Consider the following 19490-nt stretch of genomic DNA (forward strand, 5'->3'; position numbering starts at 1 on the left):
CCCGAATTCTGCGGTCAAATACTTCAATGAGCAGCTTTCAGCAGGAAGCTTTTAACCTTATTATACTTATTTGAGGGAAACATAAATTTAAACATGAAAGAATATGATGAACACGGAGAATAAAACAAATAAAGAATTCAAACAATCCGAGAGTAAACATACGATGTTTCCGTCAGAGGTTGGGTCTAGCACATTCTATCTAACGCCTCATCCATTATTTGAAATATTTCTTATTAGCTTTTGCCCGCGACTTTTTTGGATTTTAATTAATTATGAAGGAGCTTTTCAATGTATTTCTCGTATTTTTCAATGTGTTCTGTTGCCCTCACAATGTACCATGTACATACTTATAACTTTCATGATACTCAGGGGACAATAAAGATAGGAGTGAAATTATAATAAATTTATTTTTTTACGGATGTTAATAGATCGATTCTGATTCCATAAATATCTTAATAGTACCGTAAAACAAATTATATTACCATAAGCAAATTATAAACTTATAACACGAGACTATCTTTAAAAAAATTGTTACCTTTGTAACATAACAACGCTTTATCAGTTTTCATCAGCGCAAACAACAAACAATGACGAAAATCTCCGCTGGCAAAGATAACTAACTGCCTTTACATACATTCAAAATTATATCTTATGTAATTGGAATTTTCTAGCACACTCTTAACGAACTTAACCCTATTCCTAACAAGATCGTAATCCGATAATAAACTTCGATAATCTCGATGAAATTAATTGTCCATTCCCTTCGATTTATCACACAACTAACATAAGTTAATTCATGCTAAAATAATTCGATACACCCATAATTTATCTCGTATGTAAAAAGTGATTTATAATAGAAAATGAAAAATTCTTCGAATGCCCCCCAGTTTGTCGCTAATTACGCGCAAGAACGCAGCGGGCGTAAATCATCCGCGCAGGTGCGCTGGGAAATTTACTTTGACTTTTGATGATCGCGAAATCTCGAGTCTTACGCGCTTCCAATCTAACAGAGAAAGTTTTATGTAACTGAAAGCAGCAACAGCACTAATATTGATTGAGATGATCGATGGTCATTTGAATACTTATAAGTTACTACAGGGGTCATGACGCAAGCGTGACGAGAGTCAAAATTAATACTCGAGTGCACGAGTACCACCTATATGACATCGTTTCACCGAACCGTGCACAGAGATTTCATATTTTCTCAATTAGCATCTAATCAAGGGAATCATTTAGGACGGGCCGATTTATGGGCGGCTTTCTCACGCTGCTCACATTCAATTTCAGCGTGACAGTCTCGCTTTATGATCGCTACTTGTGCTTGTGTTCTGGCGAGTTCAGTAATTAACAATATCAATGGACGCCGTCGACGTTATTGATCTATTAATTACCATACATGGTTACGATAAAGATAAGTGTACCTACCTACGGCTAACTAGCCGGATACGAGGACAAATAGATTTTAATTTAGTATTTAGTGCTCAAACCGTAAACAACTCATATTCTCGAATTTCACTGCTTTCCACGACAGTTAACAAGTGAAAGCTCATAAAACAGACATGGGAAACCACTGAAAATGTTATTGAGGAAGGCTTCAGTGTGCGGCGGGGAGGTGCGCGTACGCACGGGGCGTGGTCAGCCGGCTCGGCGCGACAAGCAGTCAAGCACACTCGTCGTGGATGCTGCGACGGCCGCACCTGTCGCGCGACCCTACGCAAGACGCGACTCCACGCGCGATGTTCGCGATCGCAATATTGTGAATCGTATTGTTGTGTGTGTTGTGACAGTGACCGCATAGTAGCCCCGGGGACACTCCGTGTACGCAGCCCGCTAACGAACCCTAGGTTGGTATGATTTCATTATAATCACCTTATCAGAAGACCGCACGTTCTGTTAACGCGATATCCTTAGCAACCTCTTTTAAATATTTACGCAAACGTGCGCACAATAAAGACTTGATTAAGTGTATCAGAAATTTCTATCGCGCATAAATTATTATCGATTTTAATATATTTTCTACCTTATTAAATAACTACTATTAAACGCATACTATTAGGTGACTTGTTAAAATAATTCTGACGTTTAGTTATTTAATTAGAATAATAGATTATAATGACTCATTTATATGTTAATAGGAGGAAAAATGGCGCCACTATAATAATATATTTATAGGTACACATTATTATCATACAGATGTTAAACGTTCATTTTATGGGTTTAATAATAGCATCATGTAATGCACTTTTGAATCTGTTATTAGAGCTGTTAATGTCAATGTAGATTAGAATTAAATGTTTCAAGAATGTTTTAATTATTACAATCTGCATGAAAGTAAAATCTTCGATGACGAATGTTTTTATTTTTTATTTTAAATACTAATTTTAGTATAAATTACGATGGCTACCAAAATAAATAGATTTGTTAACATAGTTAGATTTTTCAGCAAATTTAAATTTTTTGTACAGTTCTTACATTTAACCAAGATACCTAAATCTATAATTTTCAGTAGGTAAGTACATAGGTAGTTTATACCAGTATGTATAGTAAGAAGAATTAAAACTTATTTTTCCATCTGATTATTTAATGTTTCTATGAAAACTAGTAAATTAAGAGGAAGATTCAAATAAACATTCAATAATTAATAAAAAATCGCTTACTACATTTATTCTAAAACAAGTTTAAAGGGTTCATTGCAAAACAAGTAATTATCTATACATATAATAAATCTGTAGAAGGGTCAATTCTGTACATTGAAAATATTGTAAAAATAAATAGCAGGGGGTGTTACTGGATCGATACCAAACCCAAATATATGATTAAAAAAATTTTTGTCTGTCTGTCTGTCTGTCTGTCTGTCTGTATGTGAAGACATCACGTGAAAACTACCGGTTCGATTTCGATGAAACTTGGTATAATTATACCTTATTATCCTGGGCGTAAAATAGGATACTTTTTATCCTGGAAAAATACGTAGAAAAAAAATTAATCTTAATTTTTCAGTTTTATCCATAGAGTACGTTGTTTTGTAGAACCGCGAACACACGTTTCGTATTATTATAGGCCTAGCCGTATTTGGGTCCAATAGATATTTATAAGATGTCATTGTCAGAGTTACTCAAAATGGAGAAATTAACCATCCACGCGAAGACCGACATCCGCGCGGACGGAGTCGCGGGCGGAAGCTAGTCTTTAATAGAAGCCTAAATTATGAAAAACCTAGAATAGGCTTTTATAATTCCATGTCATAAATAAAGTTAAATATAACCCGTCATCTTTTAAATGAATAAATTAATGTAGTGCACAAAGCATACAAATGCGAAGTAAGAACATAAATCATAATATTGACCGGTTTGCAAACTTTAACTACCGAAGCGTCTCCGAGCAGATATCGTAATCATCAGTTTGCTATACTGTAGATACCGCATTTAAACGTAGAAAGGAAATGCATCTTAATCAGATCTTCGTTTATGCTCCATAATATACGTGTTCATATTTATTTATGTACTCAGCCGAGATCTTTATCACGCTCGTACAATTTTATAGCGATATAACTATGTATTTTACACATAAAAACTAAAACGAAAGCGACACCTTTAGAAGTTTAGATTCATCCTCATTGAAACACAATATATTTTAATAGAAACAGCAAGATTTACGGATAGAATTATAGCGGGAATTGCCAAGTGCAGCGATTACGGGTTAATAAATCGTAAATAGCTACCACAGGGCTACCTCGATTCGCAGCTTTATAATAGCGCTGAAGCGTGGGAGAAGGTGGATAGCCTGATGGCCAATATTCATTTCCTCACATTACTATACTGTAAAGACTATTTTGCTTTGCCTCCATTTAACGCTAATTGATATTATAATGTAGGGATTCATATAATTATTACACTTCCGCTGCTCGTGATTTCATCCTCATCCCCGCGAAACCTGTTCTTGGAAATTTGACCAGTTAGTTCCACGTTGCAAAAAATGACAAAGAATTGATTGTGTGTCTTTGTGTCGATTTCTGACTCACAGATTTCCAACCTATATATTTATATTTTTTTTTACTTCTTATTACAGTTATACCACTTCTGATAACAAACTTATTTTAGCGGACATTTTCCTGCGATTCCATAAGAGTTTAAATTAGCAACATCATCTGCAATAAATTTTACTGCGTATGAACAAATTCTCAACACTCATAAAATTATGTCATTAGAAGAACCAATAGAGCTTTCGAAGAAAACGAAACTGCAGCGGTGCCCTTGAAAGTCGATTGAGTAATTTAGTATTCACACGACATCTTTCGCGTGTTGACATCGTAACCAATTCAAATATTTTCCCGTTTCAATTGCAATACGCAATTTCAATTCGAATCGTACACATTGTTCTCGGAATTAATCTCCGCAGCCTGTGGGCAAGCGGCCATAATCAATTACATCTCGAAGCTGGCCCGGGAACAAGCCTCACTTCCCATAAACGATCTAAGTTCCATATCAAATGCTTAGCCGTAATGGCACACAGTCGAGTACTGTTCTCGCACGGAATATTCAACATGTCTAACTGCGAATAACTACAAATGACTTGCGCACTCGGAAAATAGAGAATGAAGAAGAACCTATTTCTTACGCTGCTATATTAGATGGCGTTTTGAATAGGTATCATAAAACAATAAAAACAACGAACATACAAATTCCATATAGTTATAAGGTTTGAACATTACTGTTAAATCAAGCAATGGTAGGTCAAACTATTTTTTTTTTCAAGTCATTTCGTGATACGGAACAATTACGTAAACCTACAAAAAACAAGCTATTTGTACCACGTAACAAAACATAATTAGTGTAGACAATTGGGACATTCTCGGGGGGTTGTTATTAATTTGGGTGGTATGCATATCAAGGTAGACAAACATGCAACAAGTGGTCCCTGGTGGCTCCCGCGTGTCAAGTGCGTTGTATTTGCCCCTCACAAACACCGCTCCCGACACGTCTTCCGAAACTCAAATATTATTTCCACATAACTGCATAAAAACAAATACCGTATACGAATCGTATTTTATTAAACGCATATATATCTCGAAATGTTACTGATATCTCTACGATGTTTGCTAGGAAGCGAGAACACGTATCTAGAGTAATAAAAATAAATTGTTATTAGGGTTCCGTAGAGGAGATATCTGTATGATGAAAAAATAATAATTGTACAGATACAGAGGTGCATAGAGTACATAAGATAAATATAGCATAGTAGTATAACACGCAACTAGACCACCTTATCACTGTAGGGCAATCTTGTCAAGGGAACCTTAAGGTATCAAAGAATAAAGATTTATAATAGATGTTGATAAAACATCAAAGAACGAAATTTATACTTTCAGAATTTTTAAAAGATGAATTTATATTTTTTGGTTTTTATGGCATTCAAATGCTTTATAAATATAAATTTATAAAGGATAGAAAAAATTCGATCACGAGGCGGGACTTGAACCCGCATCCTTCGCGCCATTCCGGGGCGGATGCCTCACCAACTCAGCCACTCGTGACCCGCCTGAGCAATCGAATTTATTCTATCCTTTCAGTTTTATGTGTCTTAAGGGACACACCGCGCGCCATCTATTGAGATGATTTAACAACCATCTCAACCTTCATATTGGTTGAGATGGTTGTTAAATCATCTCAATAGATGGCGCGCGGTGTGTCCCTTAAGACACATAAAACTGAAAGGATAGAATAAATTCGATTGCTCAGGCGGGTCACGAGTGGCTGAGTTGGTGAGGCATCCGCCCCGGAATGGCGCGAAGGATGCGGGTTCAAGTCCCGCCTCGTGATCGAATTTTTTCTATCCTTTATAAATTTATATTTTTAAAAGATATTCAATAGCTTTTATGATACAAAATTTTCAATTAAATAGGGTACTTAATGTGTGACACAAAATCCTATATAGATTTATTGCTGTGCTATTACGTCCCCACAAACATTAAGCGGTTTATTTTAATTAAGATAGATATATTGAATGGCGTGGTGTAATCACTGTGGATGTACGATTGACAAATACAAGCTGTGAGATTTATTCAAACAACTTGAAGCATAGATGAGCTCTTGCCATTTAATTATACATAACAGCAGCCAATAAATACGGCAATTAGGTATTTAATATTCTTTTAAATCTGTATTTTGAATATGTTTTCATATAGAAAATTTTAATCATGGAAATACATAATATATTTTATTAACCGATAATTTAATATAGTCGAAATTGCTTAATTAAACTGTATAAACATATTCATATTCCATTTTCACTTATTTAGAAATGATTTAATATTGTGTAGACTGTACACTATTTTGATAATATTACTAATACCCAATATTTGTGTAAAAATGCAACATATTATCTTAATCTCCATACTCCGTATCAGTTGTGAAGTAAGAGAAAGAACTCATATTTCATCAACTGTTACATCAACTGAACCTTACCAGAAAAGTGGTGAGTAATGCTATGTATAATATAAGATTATTTATTCAAATTAATCACACGAGCGTGGCGTATAGTACGGTTAAAATATGAATATATTAACAAAATCCTTGACAAGCCATCGATCCCTAACAACATTCATAAAAGATTTCCTTTCTGTTTACATAAAATATATTAAACATCATGTGGCTTAACTGTATATTGTGGGAAAATTATACTACAGTTAAATTTATCCGTCAATAATATTACAGTTACACCATTATTTGTTTAAAAGAGCTATGCCTAAATTAAGAAGTCAATAATGGACTGTGCTAATATTATTAAAATATTCAACGGCAACATTTAACAGATCATAAAACCTCATTTTCACTTACATATCCACTTACGTTTTAGGATACAACATAAATCATTGAGATAACATTTATTTATTTGCTGATTTGTTTTTTTTTATAAAAGTAAATACGAAGATTAGTATGATATATCGATTTAAACGAGAAGGATCGCCAAGAATTGTAGTGACCAGACATAGTCATCATCATGCAAATGTTGAAATTAAGATAATGTCGCCACGGAGCCGGTTTGCGAACATTCGTTATATTATTATGTATACTTTATCAAGGTACGTCTTACGATTTCTATGAATTCCCATACAGCAGTAAATCAGCACTACATGCGCATTAAAATGTAAAACAAATTAAACAAACCACGACCCATTAATACGTTGTTAAAATTTTAAGCCTCGTGATTCTCGAAAGAATGCATGTTCGTTGAATGGAATTAAATATACGAACAATGCATTCAAAAAGCAAAGAAAGCTAGTCATGTACCACACGCAAGTATTTAAACGTTTTTGAGGCCATTGTAAACTTTGGTATTATCTTATTAGGAATATGTTTTAAGAGGCATTTTACGAACACAGGACATTAACGACACCATAATTCCAGCCGTTGAACCTGGCTCGAGGTGACCTCTTTGACACGGCTTCCACGAGCCTCCGTGAGTGAAGTATATGATTCAGACTCCTTTTTCAGCTCACATTTTTGTTAGTAATAATGTAAACAGTGAGATCACGACCGTATTATGATAAATATCACCAAATTTGCGGCATTATGTTCGCAAGGTAGCGCATCTGTATTCAATAAAATTAAGAGCACGTCAATGTTATACGCGTATTCGCAGTTAAATACCTGTTAAACAAGAATCTTCAAGGCGACATATTATTGATCTCAACATAAATAATGTCCAATATTATTTACGACAATATTGTTGGTACTTGGTACCTAATACCTACCTATGTTTCTATAAAGATTTGCAATTTATATATTTTCCGATGTTCGGTGAACAGGTGTTCCTAATAGGTATACAATTTGATACAATTTTAATACATTGAATGTGGCAAGTAATTCATAGCATTTTTTTTTAATCTAACTCAGCATAATTAATGTAGCCTATAGTCTATAGATATCCATTGACCATGCTCTAGAAACGTCTAACTTTATTAATCTCCCTATTCAAGCAATCTTATGGAGACGTTCTACTTTCACTGTACAATCTATTTCAATTATATTTTTTTCGAACACAAAAAGGTTCTCTCTTCCAAAATTTTTAGTGTCACAGTGCATTATTAAACGCTAATTAAACTTTAAAAACTACCCAAATATCATACCTAAGACGATTTAGCAATGTATTGCCAGCAAAATAAATGCTTTCAAAATTTTATAATTTGGCAAATCTTATGATACTCGGTAGCCGAGAGATAGGTACGAGAGATGCGCATTTGCAAATGTTCTCAGCAGGAACACTAAGCCCAAGATTAGAGCGGATTATATATGCCGTACTGTGATTACACAATTTCATGTGTACGACTAAACGCTGGCTGCAATTCAACTGTTTGTTAATGATAACCGAGCTTTCTACGCATTTATTTATCACCACTTTGTCACAACGCTTCGTACGCACTCGGGAAAGTGAGTGGCGTGATATGAAATATACGCCGTGAAAAATCCTCAAAACATTTTTCAAAATTATATAATATGGAGCATATTATACCACCCACACACGTCACAATAAAAAAATAAAAAGCTGCAACTGATCTGGTAACTCGTGCTTTGAAAGAACGTTCTTTTTTAAAGTCCTAACAATAACAAAATCATTGTTCAAATCAACGAGTTCAAATAATTAATATCCATTACAAATAAATTATCTTAATATATATAAATCTCGTGTCACAATGTTTGTCCTCAATGGACTCCTAAACCACTTAACCGATTATAATAAAATTCGCACACCATGTGTAGTTCGATCCAACTTGAGAGATAGGATAGGTTTTATCCCGGAAATCCCACGGGAAAGGGAACTATGCGGGGTTTTCTCTGAAAACGCGGGCGAAGCCGCAGGCGGAAAGCTAGTTTCTGATAAGTTTCAAAACCAATGCTTTCCCTAAAAAGTGATAGAATTAAAAAGCGATTCACCTTTCCGCGTCGAGTTATTAAGCAGTCCACCAAAGTGAATAACATAATAGTAATGCTGTATAATTTAGCCTGTAATTATTGTGCCTCTAGCGAGATAAAACTGTTTAGTTATATTTATTAGAACTCTATTAAAGCTTCCATGGACCACTTTCTAACACGATCAATTGGATGTTACGTAACAGGTAATGAATGGGATAATTGAGTTAAACATATTTTGTTCCCTATACAACATTAACTGTAATAAAGAGATTTTGATTTTAAAAAAATCATAGGAATAGTTCATCATAAGAATAGAAGCGCTTTTTCTTTCTTTTTCATGTCGCTTTACCACTTTTAATTTGCAATCAGAGTCCTTGCCAATAACCTTCATTACTGAAAAAGGCGCTTAATAAATACCGAAGTTTAAACAACGATTTGGTAAGGACAATCACCTATAAAATATATAGAAAACAAAGTAAAAATTTCACGTTTGGATTATGAATCACGTAACCGCATTACTGACTTATCACCATCATGTGTCATCAAAATCGTCAAGTATGACAAAAACTTAAAAGCCTCTGTCCTTTAATAATCTAGAATTGTTTTATTGACATGCTGTAACTGTCGGCTTAAACACAAGAAGAAATGCTGATTACAACAAACCCTTTTTAAAATGTAACACATTTTATGACGGCTTCCATGCATTTTATGATAATACTTCATAAATATTTTAAGCTGGGCTGAGCTGCTAAAACTTCAGGCCGTAAGTCAGCGTTATTATGATTAGACACGATTTATATTCTGTGTGACCTAGATAAGTGGTATGTTTATTAGTTATTAGTAATCAACCGAAGTATTGGTCGCAGTGAATTATAGTAAGTGCTAAAATAGTAAGAGGTCATGATTCTGGTGTTACCGGCCAATCCTCGGCCGGTTCGTGCCGCCGCGCAGTCTACAGCGCTCATTTAACCCACTTTCATGTACATTATGTACAGAAATACATACATAAAAAATAAAAACATTTGCATTCATTACTATCATATTAGTAACTTTATTAGTAACAATAAAAATTTTAATTACCGTCTGAATAGAACTGTTTCAATTAAAGTCGATAATTTTCAAATTATTTTAATTCTTTTCTGATTCTAATTTGTAATTCATATTGATTTATAAATTAAAAAGCTGAGGCAAGCTCAACGTTTAAAATCTAAAATAACAATAGGGCGACCAGTGACACGACCTCAGGCAAGAAGATAACGAGATCTAGGAGAATTGCAGCTATCTTAATTTATATCAACGTATTTTATGGCTATTGCACGAGTAAACAGGCACAAATTTTGGGCAAGATAAATTTAGAATAAGTTCTTGTTTTGGTAATGTGGGTGTTATTACGCCCCAAACCCATCGTCAGGAGCCAGAGCTCGATGACAGGCTGCAGCCGCGGGCTTTGAAAGTTTTATTAATAAGGGGCTATAACGATTTCTTACGCTGCATTTAATTTGTCCAACGTGAAGTATTGTGATGGGCAACGAATAGATAATATTACATCCTTTTCACGGAGGTCCACGAGATGTAAATATTCCGAGCGGTGAGTCACGTAAATTGCACACATAGCGAAAATTTATAATCAGCTACCCGACGACATTCCACGAACGGGGCGGTGCAGGTAAGCTCCTGTGATTTGTATTCATGATCTAATCACATTTATACGAACGAGTATCGGCAGATTTCATTTTCAATTATTTTTTTATGGAATTGAAAAATATATAAATTAAAAACAATAAAAACAACTACGTGTGGTAACGACATTTCATCATCTCTATGTGGAAGGCAAAAAATAGAATATGTAGCTCATTCTCTCTATAAAATCAAAGAACCACTTTATATTTCATCGTCGATAATCTATAATCTGTTGGATTTAGGCACATATGCAATATCTGTATTTTACTATGTCGTTCCACTTAAAAGTATATTTGCATGTCTAATAGACCACAAACTGTTTCACTGATCTCATTCGCGTACGACCTGAAGCAAGTGTATGTTGAAGTTTAAGGACTAAGCGAGTGATGTGTGATAATCAGATATAAATCTTTATTGAAATCTGTGACCTTCATAATTTAGAGCTGAGTTGGGTTGGTCCCGCATCACGCCTAGGTTTGTTTGCATTGTTACTACTAAAAATAAATTAGGAATGTAATAGAAATAAATTTAATACGACGAATGATAAAAAGATCCTTCGACGTCAAAGAAAAAGATGTTTGGACATGTACCGTTCCTACATTTTAATTATAAAACGGAAGCCGCATGACTCAGCAGGAAAAAAAATCCGATTAATTTCACTCCATATCAGGGCAGGCGATCTTTAAAATGAATTGCATTAAATTGTGGGAACAAGTGGGTATTTTAGACAAAGGACCAGACGGTAACTACGACAGAAGGAAGCTTAGAAATAAACGTGATCTCACTAGGAAGCCGATCTGTACAATAGGGCTGAGAAAGATGTAAAGGCCAACGACTTGAGAAAACAAACACAATATCTCTATTTAGGATTTGAAAATGAGTCATGTTCTTGTTGTTTTGTTTTAAAATTCTAGTACCAAAATATTTCACTATGATAAACGTGTGGGAAAACAAAGGGATTTTATTCTTGATGGAAGTAGCTACAATAATTAAGATAACCCGTGAAACAAATCAGACTTAACATGAGGAAAAGGAAATTCGAAATGTGATGTAGACATTTTGGGGTTAATGAAGTCTTATTGCATGCGATCGTTCAAGAAAAAGGAAAAGTCTAACACCTGGAAATATGCCCTAGGCGTTTTGGCTACACTCCAGTCCTACTGCACTTTGACAAACGGTCTAAAATTTATTCTATAGTATATTAGAGACTAGATATAATTAAATTACTGTTTTACCTATTGGGATTAGTCATAAATGATAGATATTTATTAATTTAGTAAGTACTTATAAGCATATCAATGAATCGCTTTCTCATGTTGTTCTAGAAATGCACATGCTGCTATAAAAAGTTTTTAGCCATTTGTTGACCCGTGTTCGTTTGAATTGTTTCCAAAAGGATCAGTTAAAAGAAAACCTGTGTCGCAACTTTTGCTAAGGGCAAGGTTATTGCACTCCCAATTTCTGCATACCTTTCCCTTTCATTAATGGATATAAGTCGCGTACTCAATAAAAGAAATTCTATTCATTTATGAAGAGTTAATGTTGTGAAATTACAAGCAAAATTAACAAATATACAAGGTAATTTCTATTTAAAAGTACTTACATATTAGACATTGGAAATTACTCTTTACAATCAATAAATAATTGATATTTAACAAGTTGTAAGCACGCGGGGCGTTTAAACGCATTTGTTTTCATCGAACCTAATTACTGGTTCGACGTTTAATAATCTATTGTTTGAAGAGCTTCCCGAGTACGATGCCTCCGTAAATCACTTAGTAGACTTTGTAACATCCAACACAATGCTTCATGTTATTTTAAACACGAAACATTCGCATTTTTTAATTTTACATAAGTACATAAACATACGTAAAGAAAGAAGAATTTTCCAGAAACAAAGGTTACACATTTCAAATAAACCTACGAGATTATAATATTTCTTTCTCTTCATTGGTGTCGTTATATTTCAATGAACCTTTTAACGTTTTTAATTAACAGACATGAAATGAAAAAAGTTTGTAGCCTTTAGAAATTTATTACAAAATTGGATTCAAGCTTTTAATTTTAGTACCTTCCAATTAGCGAAAACTTGAACAAGAAATATATTATAGAAGGAATGAAACATTCAAACGCATTGAACATATTACGAGAACATTAAATAAACTACTGAATATCAAGCAGTAAATAGTGTACCGACTATGAAATGAGCTTTTGATTCCTTTTGAAATAAAAATTTAATAGAATTAATACATGGGAACTAATAAGTACTTTGATAGGGTCGCTGCGTGACGAATCAGACCTCTACAACTAACGCGTCGAAATACGTGACTACTCACAACCAACACAGCCTTAGTACAAGTAATCTAAACAATTAAATATTTGAGCAACCCAAATGAACTCTTCTGAATAAAATGAAGCATAATCGAACTTGTGTTGAACATTATTTGATGACAGGCACCCGATACAAGTTGGGAATAATAACTAGACATAAATAGATACTGGTACAAAACGATCCAATCAGGGACCGTGACTGACGTATAATGGAAGACGGATTATGTAACCACATGAGACCAAGTTAAACTGACGAAAGGTTGACCCCGGTCGCATGTGGGCGCACTGTGACAGTCCGGATCTTTATGGTAGTTCCACCACATTAGGAGACATCTTTATTTGGAATAGAGTAAATTCTGAATAGGCTGTAGGGAACACGGATGTGCTAGATCTGTTTGATTGAAAGGGCGGACTATAAACAGTGAATAATCAAGTCCAATGTAAATACCTTTGAGTTAGTTAGCTATTAGCTCGTCATTAATTCCTTTTCTTTAAGCTATGAAACTTTCCGATCGGGGTTCTTCTTTAAAGTAACCTGTATCTTCAGAATGGTTACGGAACAATATATTTGTATGAAATCTGGAAACGCTAGACCTCGTTGGATAATGGCCAATGTGTATTGCAATAAATATAAGTGTGTTTACTTGCCAATGATGAAAGATTCATAAAACATGTTCAATTCACGCGAATTATTTATCAAAGCCCACACGCCTATCGGTCTTGGAACTGAAGAAGAATGCTAACAAATTGATTTAAATAAGGACGAGATAGCACACCTGTTGTAGCAATAAACAATGCAAATCTGCACGCGTTGAGAATGATTCGCCTAACATTAGTCACGACTCATGACAATTTCTTCCGGTCTGTACATTCACCTGAAGGAGAGGCTAGGAACACTATGCGTTTAATGCGATTAGTATTTTTAATACGTACCTATAATATTAATGGACAGCTCTTGTAACCAAACTAATTATAACAGTTATCTCTTCTGTTGAGGCAAAACACGTTTACATTTTCAGAATTACAGCTCAATAGATGGATTCTGCAACGTATTTAACATTTATATGTACCACTCTTCTAACAACTTAAAATAAATCTAAGATCATTAGTAAATATTGTGTAGGTACGGCTTTAACCTTTGTTCTTCAAACGTATTCAATAAGCAAGAGAGAATTAACAAAGGATAATGAGCTACTATAAACAGGAATAATGTTGAGATACAATGCAGAGACAGGAATGAATGGAGCTTTAAATTTCCCTGCCGTATGAATGGACAGTCTTGAAGGTGACGTGTAAACAAATTTCAATTACCTACGTAGGCCAACGGGAAGGCATTTTTCGCTTCGAATTAATTTATCGGGGTTTTGTTTTACGTCCATTCATCATCCTTCATGAGTGTCCATTATATGTTTTTTGCGGAATATTTTTCTGACGTTGATGAATTATGATCTCGCTGACGAAATTATTTTATTTATTTTCAAAGCATATAATGGTAATTTCATTCTTTGTAGGCGACAGACTCCAATTAAAAAACACCGTATTTACGTATGTAGTATGTTAAATATACAATAAATTGATGTTTGCTCTGTGTCTGGGTGTTAATTATCTATATAAATATTTATTTAAAATTATATATATGTATGTTTATCAGCCATCTGGATCCATAACACAAGCGAAAGCTTAGTATGGGATCAGATCGTGCCGTGTGTGAAAATTGTCCTGAAATATTTATTTATTTTATTATTTTTTATTTTACAGACGGGGCGATGTTAAGTGCGGCCGTCACGGCGCTCGCGTGCCTCTGCCTGGCGCGCTCCTCGCCGGCCGAGCCGCACTCGTTGCGTGCGTACGCGCTCGCTGCTTACACTCCTAAGGTATTATCGTATTTTCTTTCTTTCTTTCTATTTCGCATTTCATGGATGTCAGACGTAATACATTTGGTAATTGTAACTATCCTGTATCATATGAAATACGTATTTAGATATATCCGATCCCGTGTTTAGCCACCGCAGTTAAAAATTTTATTTAGACACGTTATTCAATTCAATGATATGCGCGCATTGCTTTTCTAAAACTATGCTTGTAAATATCACACACTTCACTAGTATCTTTTTGGAATGTGAAGTCTGAAACCTGGTAGGTATGTGATGAGTAAAATGTTTGCTTGTTTATTACAGGAACTTACTAGTATATTAGCAAACATCGACGAACGGTTACGTATGTTGGACACCATAAGCGCAGTGCAAGTAAAACAAGCGAGGCGACTCGACGTAATACAAGATAAACTGGGTGAGCGCAAATACATAAAGTATACAACAACCTCACATAAATTGCGACGACAGGCTTCAAAGTTCTAACATCACAAGCCTTAGCTCTGACTTATTGGCATGTACAAACGCATGACCGCGCAAATGTAAACAACTATAGACACTTTTTGATGTCCTGACCCAAATCGCACATTTGTGCTGAAACTAACATATTTCTCAATGCAACGATGAGTCACGATAATCTTATTGTGTCATATCCTATTTTAGTGTCTATCCGTAGGTTATGACAACTTTCGCAATATTGTTCCCGTATGTCATTCGCAATTGAACGAATAGGGCCATCAATTAATCAATTACTGGATGGAAGCGAGTTACATATGAAATTAACTATCTGTTTAAATATTTATGACGTTATTTAGTATAGGAAATGAATAATAAGCAATAATGCTTTCAGATCGCATGGAAACCACGCTATCGTTAAGGCTAGAAAGAGCACAATTAGCGGCAGAACGGTTAGAACACAGACTCCACATGTTACAAACAAGTGTGCAGGTAAGCTTTCGGAAAAATATATTTATCTTTTATGATAAAACAGGTGAATATTATGATAGGTAAAATTTTATTTTTTTGTTTCAGGCCTCAATAAAGGAAAGCAGCGAAAAAATAGAGCGCAGTCAGATAAAAATTGCTGAAATTGCACAAAATATTACCAACCAGATCAGCTCGCATACACACTATTTAGAAAAGGTAAGTGTTTTCTAATTAAATATAACTAGGAATAAAATAATATCCTATATATAGTATCCTTCAGTGTTCAAAATTCGACCTGGGAAGAATCTAAGTATGAACTTCTAACCTAGTTCCATAGATCATTTTGCGGAGACACGTACAAATTATACATAGAGATTGTGTGTAATTCGAAAACCACTAGCTACAATCATATTCATATTTACAGGTAAGCGGTGCATACGCTGACACGTGGCGTCGAAGCCTCCTGTTAGAATCCCTAATGCGAGATGGCATGGCCCTTGTGAACGTGACCAGGCGGGAGTTAGCTGATGGTCTACGAGCCCTCGCGCGGCGACAAAGAGACGCGCGACTAAACTCCGCAGATTTAGAAGCAGCATTCACAAGGAGACTTAATGATAATACATTTAAAATCGACTTGAAGGTAAGATAAGCAGTGAGCAGTTTTTGAGTCCATGACCTTGCCCTATAATACCCAATTTTTAACCATTACAATGGCCAGTAATCACATTAAACGTTTTTAATTAAAATCTTCATGTTTACTAGTCCTAAAGTATTTGTACACTATAATTATCTCATTTCAAAATCTACTTTGCGTGTTTACAATTATAATGAATGCCTTGCTATAATGTCTAACCATTCCACGAGTAAAATAGTACCTTCGGATCAAGCCTTGCAAGTAAATAAACTATTACTCAATAAACTAAACAACAACAGCATGACGCTTGCAACATTTTACATTGAACATAAACATGTAGGACTATGAATCCATAATAGAGAATTTAAAATAAGACAGCTACTTGCTCGAGCTTAAAGCTACGAAGGCCAGAGGCACGGCAAGCTGTATTACGAAAGCAATAGAATTGCTCAGTCGAGCGACTTGAACATTTTATATCAGAATGAATAAATTTAGAATAAGTAATAGGCAGATACTAAAGTCAAAACGCTTTAATTTCACAAATATCGTGAGTAAAACATGAGGTATTTGCTTTGAAACTCGATCGAATAATTAGATTGGTAAAGGGCTAAATGAATAGTTACGTTATGATAGAAGTAGAGTGAATAAATTTACAACAAATACTCAGGTCAAAATGTTCGAATCATGTAAATAAATTCGAGATGCCTGCTTTGAACAAATTACCAAGTTAGGTTTTTGAACTACAATTTGTAAGATGAGATGAGGGAGTCGGGATCAGCGGCATAATAATTTTTTGTTGCAAATTTATTCGATTCTTATTATAGGCTAATTATATGTAATTAAATTACCATCATTTATTAAAAACCTATCGAAACAATGAGTTATTTCTTATAATTAATGAACAATGGTATTTACTTTTTGTTTTTAGATGCAAGAAGTACTTAACGCACAAAAGAGATTTGTTGACTCCTGCCAGCGGGTTCAACTAGACGATCCCACCCACGTCGCCGACGTTTTAGATAAACTTATTGATTCCTTAATAAATAAGTATGTATATCAATCGCCGACCTTTTTATATTATCGTGTACATGATAACGAGTTATTTATTATCATTCATTACGACCTTTTCAGGACTGCTTCAACATTTCACGAGTTACAAAATATACAAACCACGATGCGTAATCACGACAACAAAGTTATGAAATTACTCAACAATCGTCCTGTACAGGTGATGCGAAATACGTATTTAAGTATAATTAATATAATAATTGCTATATCTAATAGTTTATTTTTCATTAATTTAATTAATTAAATTATTTTTTTAACTGATTATTTCAAATGTATAAATGTATACTTTTTAGACGGACGCAACATGTAAGCGATTGGAGAGCGTATTTCGAAACGCATCGCAAACAACCTTCAACGAAAAAGAGCTGCAGCAGCTTACAGAAAAGTTCATAGGTCTAACCAATCGTGCTGATGCAGCGCTGCAGCGGTTGGAGGCGCGAATGACAGACAACACGGAGGAGCAGGCTCCAGCGTCGGACGTCACCGCCGCGGCAGACAGATTGTTTCAAAAGCTTCAAGGAATAAAGTATGTGAATGATATTATTTGTTTAGATGTGTTACAAACTTATGTTAAAAATAAATCGTACGTACGTATGAACTTAAATATCGGATATAAGCAAAATACCTATATGAGTTTGCGTCTAATTGGCGTTCGCAATTTGCAAGTAATACAATTATTTTGAAAACTTTTTACTTTGTTTTCATAAAAGCTTAATTACTTATCGAAAAAAGCTGAAAAATAAGTCTGCATTTTCATAAACTGAAATCAGTTACTGTAACTTATGATGGGTTATTTTTATTTATTTAAAATAATTAATTAATCAAGTTAAAAAAAATCCATTAATAAAACTAAACCTAAATAAAATGAAACACAGAAGTGAAAAGGATTCCGAAGAAAACGACGACTGGGGCGACGATGAGCAGGACGCGAGTTACTTCGACGAGAACATGGACAACTTTATGGACGAGGACCAGGAGATACTCAACAGTTCCGCGGAAAAATCCAAACCAAAGACTACGACAGAGAGCGCAGCCACTCGGCCGCCGCATCGGAGACATCTACACAAACATCCATATGACCGCGGCCCTACTTGGAACAGTCCAGAACCATAATTATAAGTTTGTGATATAAAATCTTTATGCCATATTGATCATTGTTTTATTTCAACTTTTTTATAAAATATAATGTTACAAGTTCTACGAGAAAGATTTTTCTTTTTAACAGTTGAAGTTAGTACTTGACTTCATCAATACATATTATGTTCCCTCAAAAACATATATGAAATTATGAACATGATAAATTGATAATAACACTGTAACACAAATGATATAATTTGTTAGCATGCTATGGAATAAAGTAAATTAACCAAAAACTTCATTTACTATAAATTTTCACATCTCCAACAGCTTGTGTAAAGCAGTGGTGATGTTAAGATCATGCGCAGATAAATTGAAAATCAATTTATTTCCTGCACACTCTAAAGTCTAAAGTCTCAAGCCCCCAAGTTATGAATTTGAATCTGAAATCCTAATCCCATTTTGGATGGATTTGGAATAACCAAATTAATATATTTTCTCACATGAAGCAATAAGCAGCCAGATTTACATTAAATTCAAATTGGAATATATCTGGTTAATAAATATAAATTTAATTTCATATTTCCTTATAAAGCATGGGATAATATTCTAAAACCCTCTAATATATAGAAAATATATCATATTCATTAGATGAGATTATAATACATAAAAAGAAAGAATTTTCATATTTACTTTTTTCATAATACTAAGACTTATTCCTATTAGATTTTGATCTGAATTTTTATTGTTATGTTCTACTTTGAATTTTGATTATGTAAAAATAATATTTCATATTTTTTTTATTTAGAAGTTTAATTGTTTAAATATAATTATTTGGCTCTCATAACCCCTTGTACATAAGACCTAAAAATATTTATTCATTACCTAGTTACCAGTACCGACAGCAGGTCACTCAATTGTCTTAATCATGTGAAGAAAGACTAAATATTGTAACACTTCTATAATGTTTAAACTTACAACTAACTATAA

At 34.2% G+C, this 19490-nt stretch overlaps 2 protein-coding genes across 2 annotated transcripts in view; one reads left to right on the forward strand and one right to left on the reverse strand.

Annotated features, from left to right (window-relative positions):
* The window catches only part of LOC123692393, a 51222-nt gene that overhangs the window by 31041 nt on the left and 691 nt on the right, over positions 1-19490 (reverse strand). The gene's annotated exons all lie outside the window — the stretch shown is intronic.
* LOC123692394 lies at positions 1671-18570 on the forward strand. The gene is made up of 10 exons (XM_045637133.1): positions 1671-1844; positions 14682-14797; positions 15101-15212; positions 15645-15742; positions 15827-15937; positions 16146-16361; positions 17284-17402; positions 17487-17583; positions 17717-17949; positions 18299-18570. Exons 2-10 carry the CDS (start codon positions 14690-14692, stop codon positions 18534-18536), a joined length of 1332 nt encoding a protein of 443 aa, XP_045493089.1. The 5' UTR covers positions 1671-1844; positions 14682-14689; the 3' UTR covers positions 18537-18570.

Source organism: Colias croceus, chromosome 6, assembly GCF_905220415.1.
Source record: "Colias croceus chromosome 6, ilColCroc2.1".
In the NCBI taxonomy this organism is placed as follows: Eukaryota; Metazoa; Arthropoda; class Insecta; order Lepidoptera; family Pieridae; genus Colias; species Colias croceus.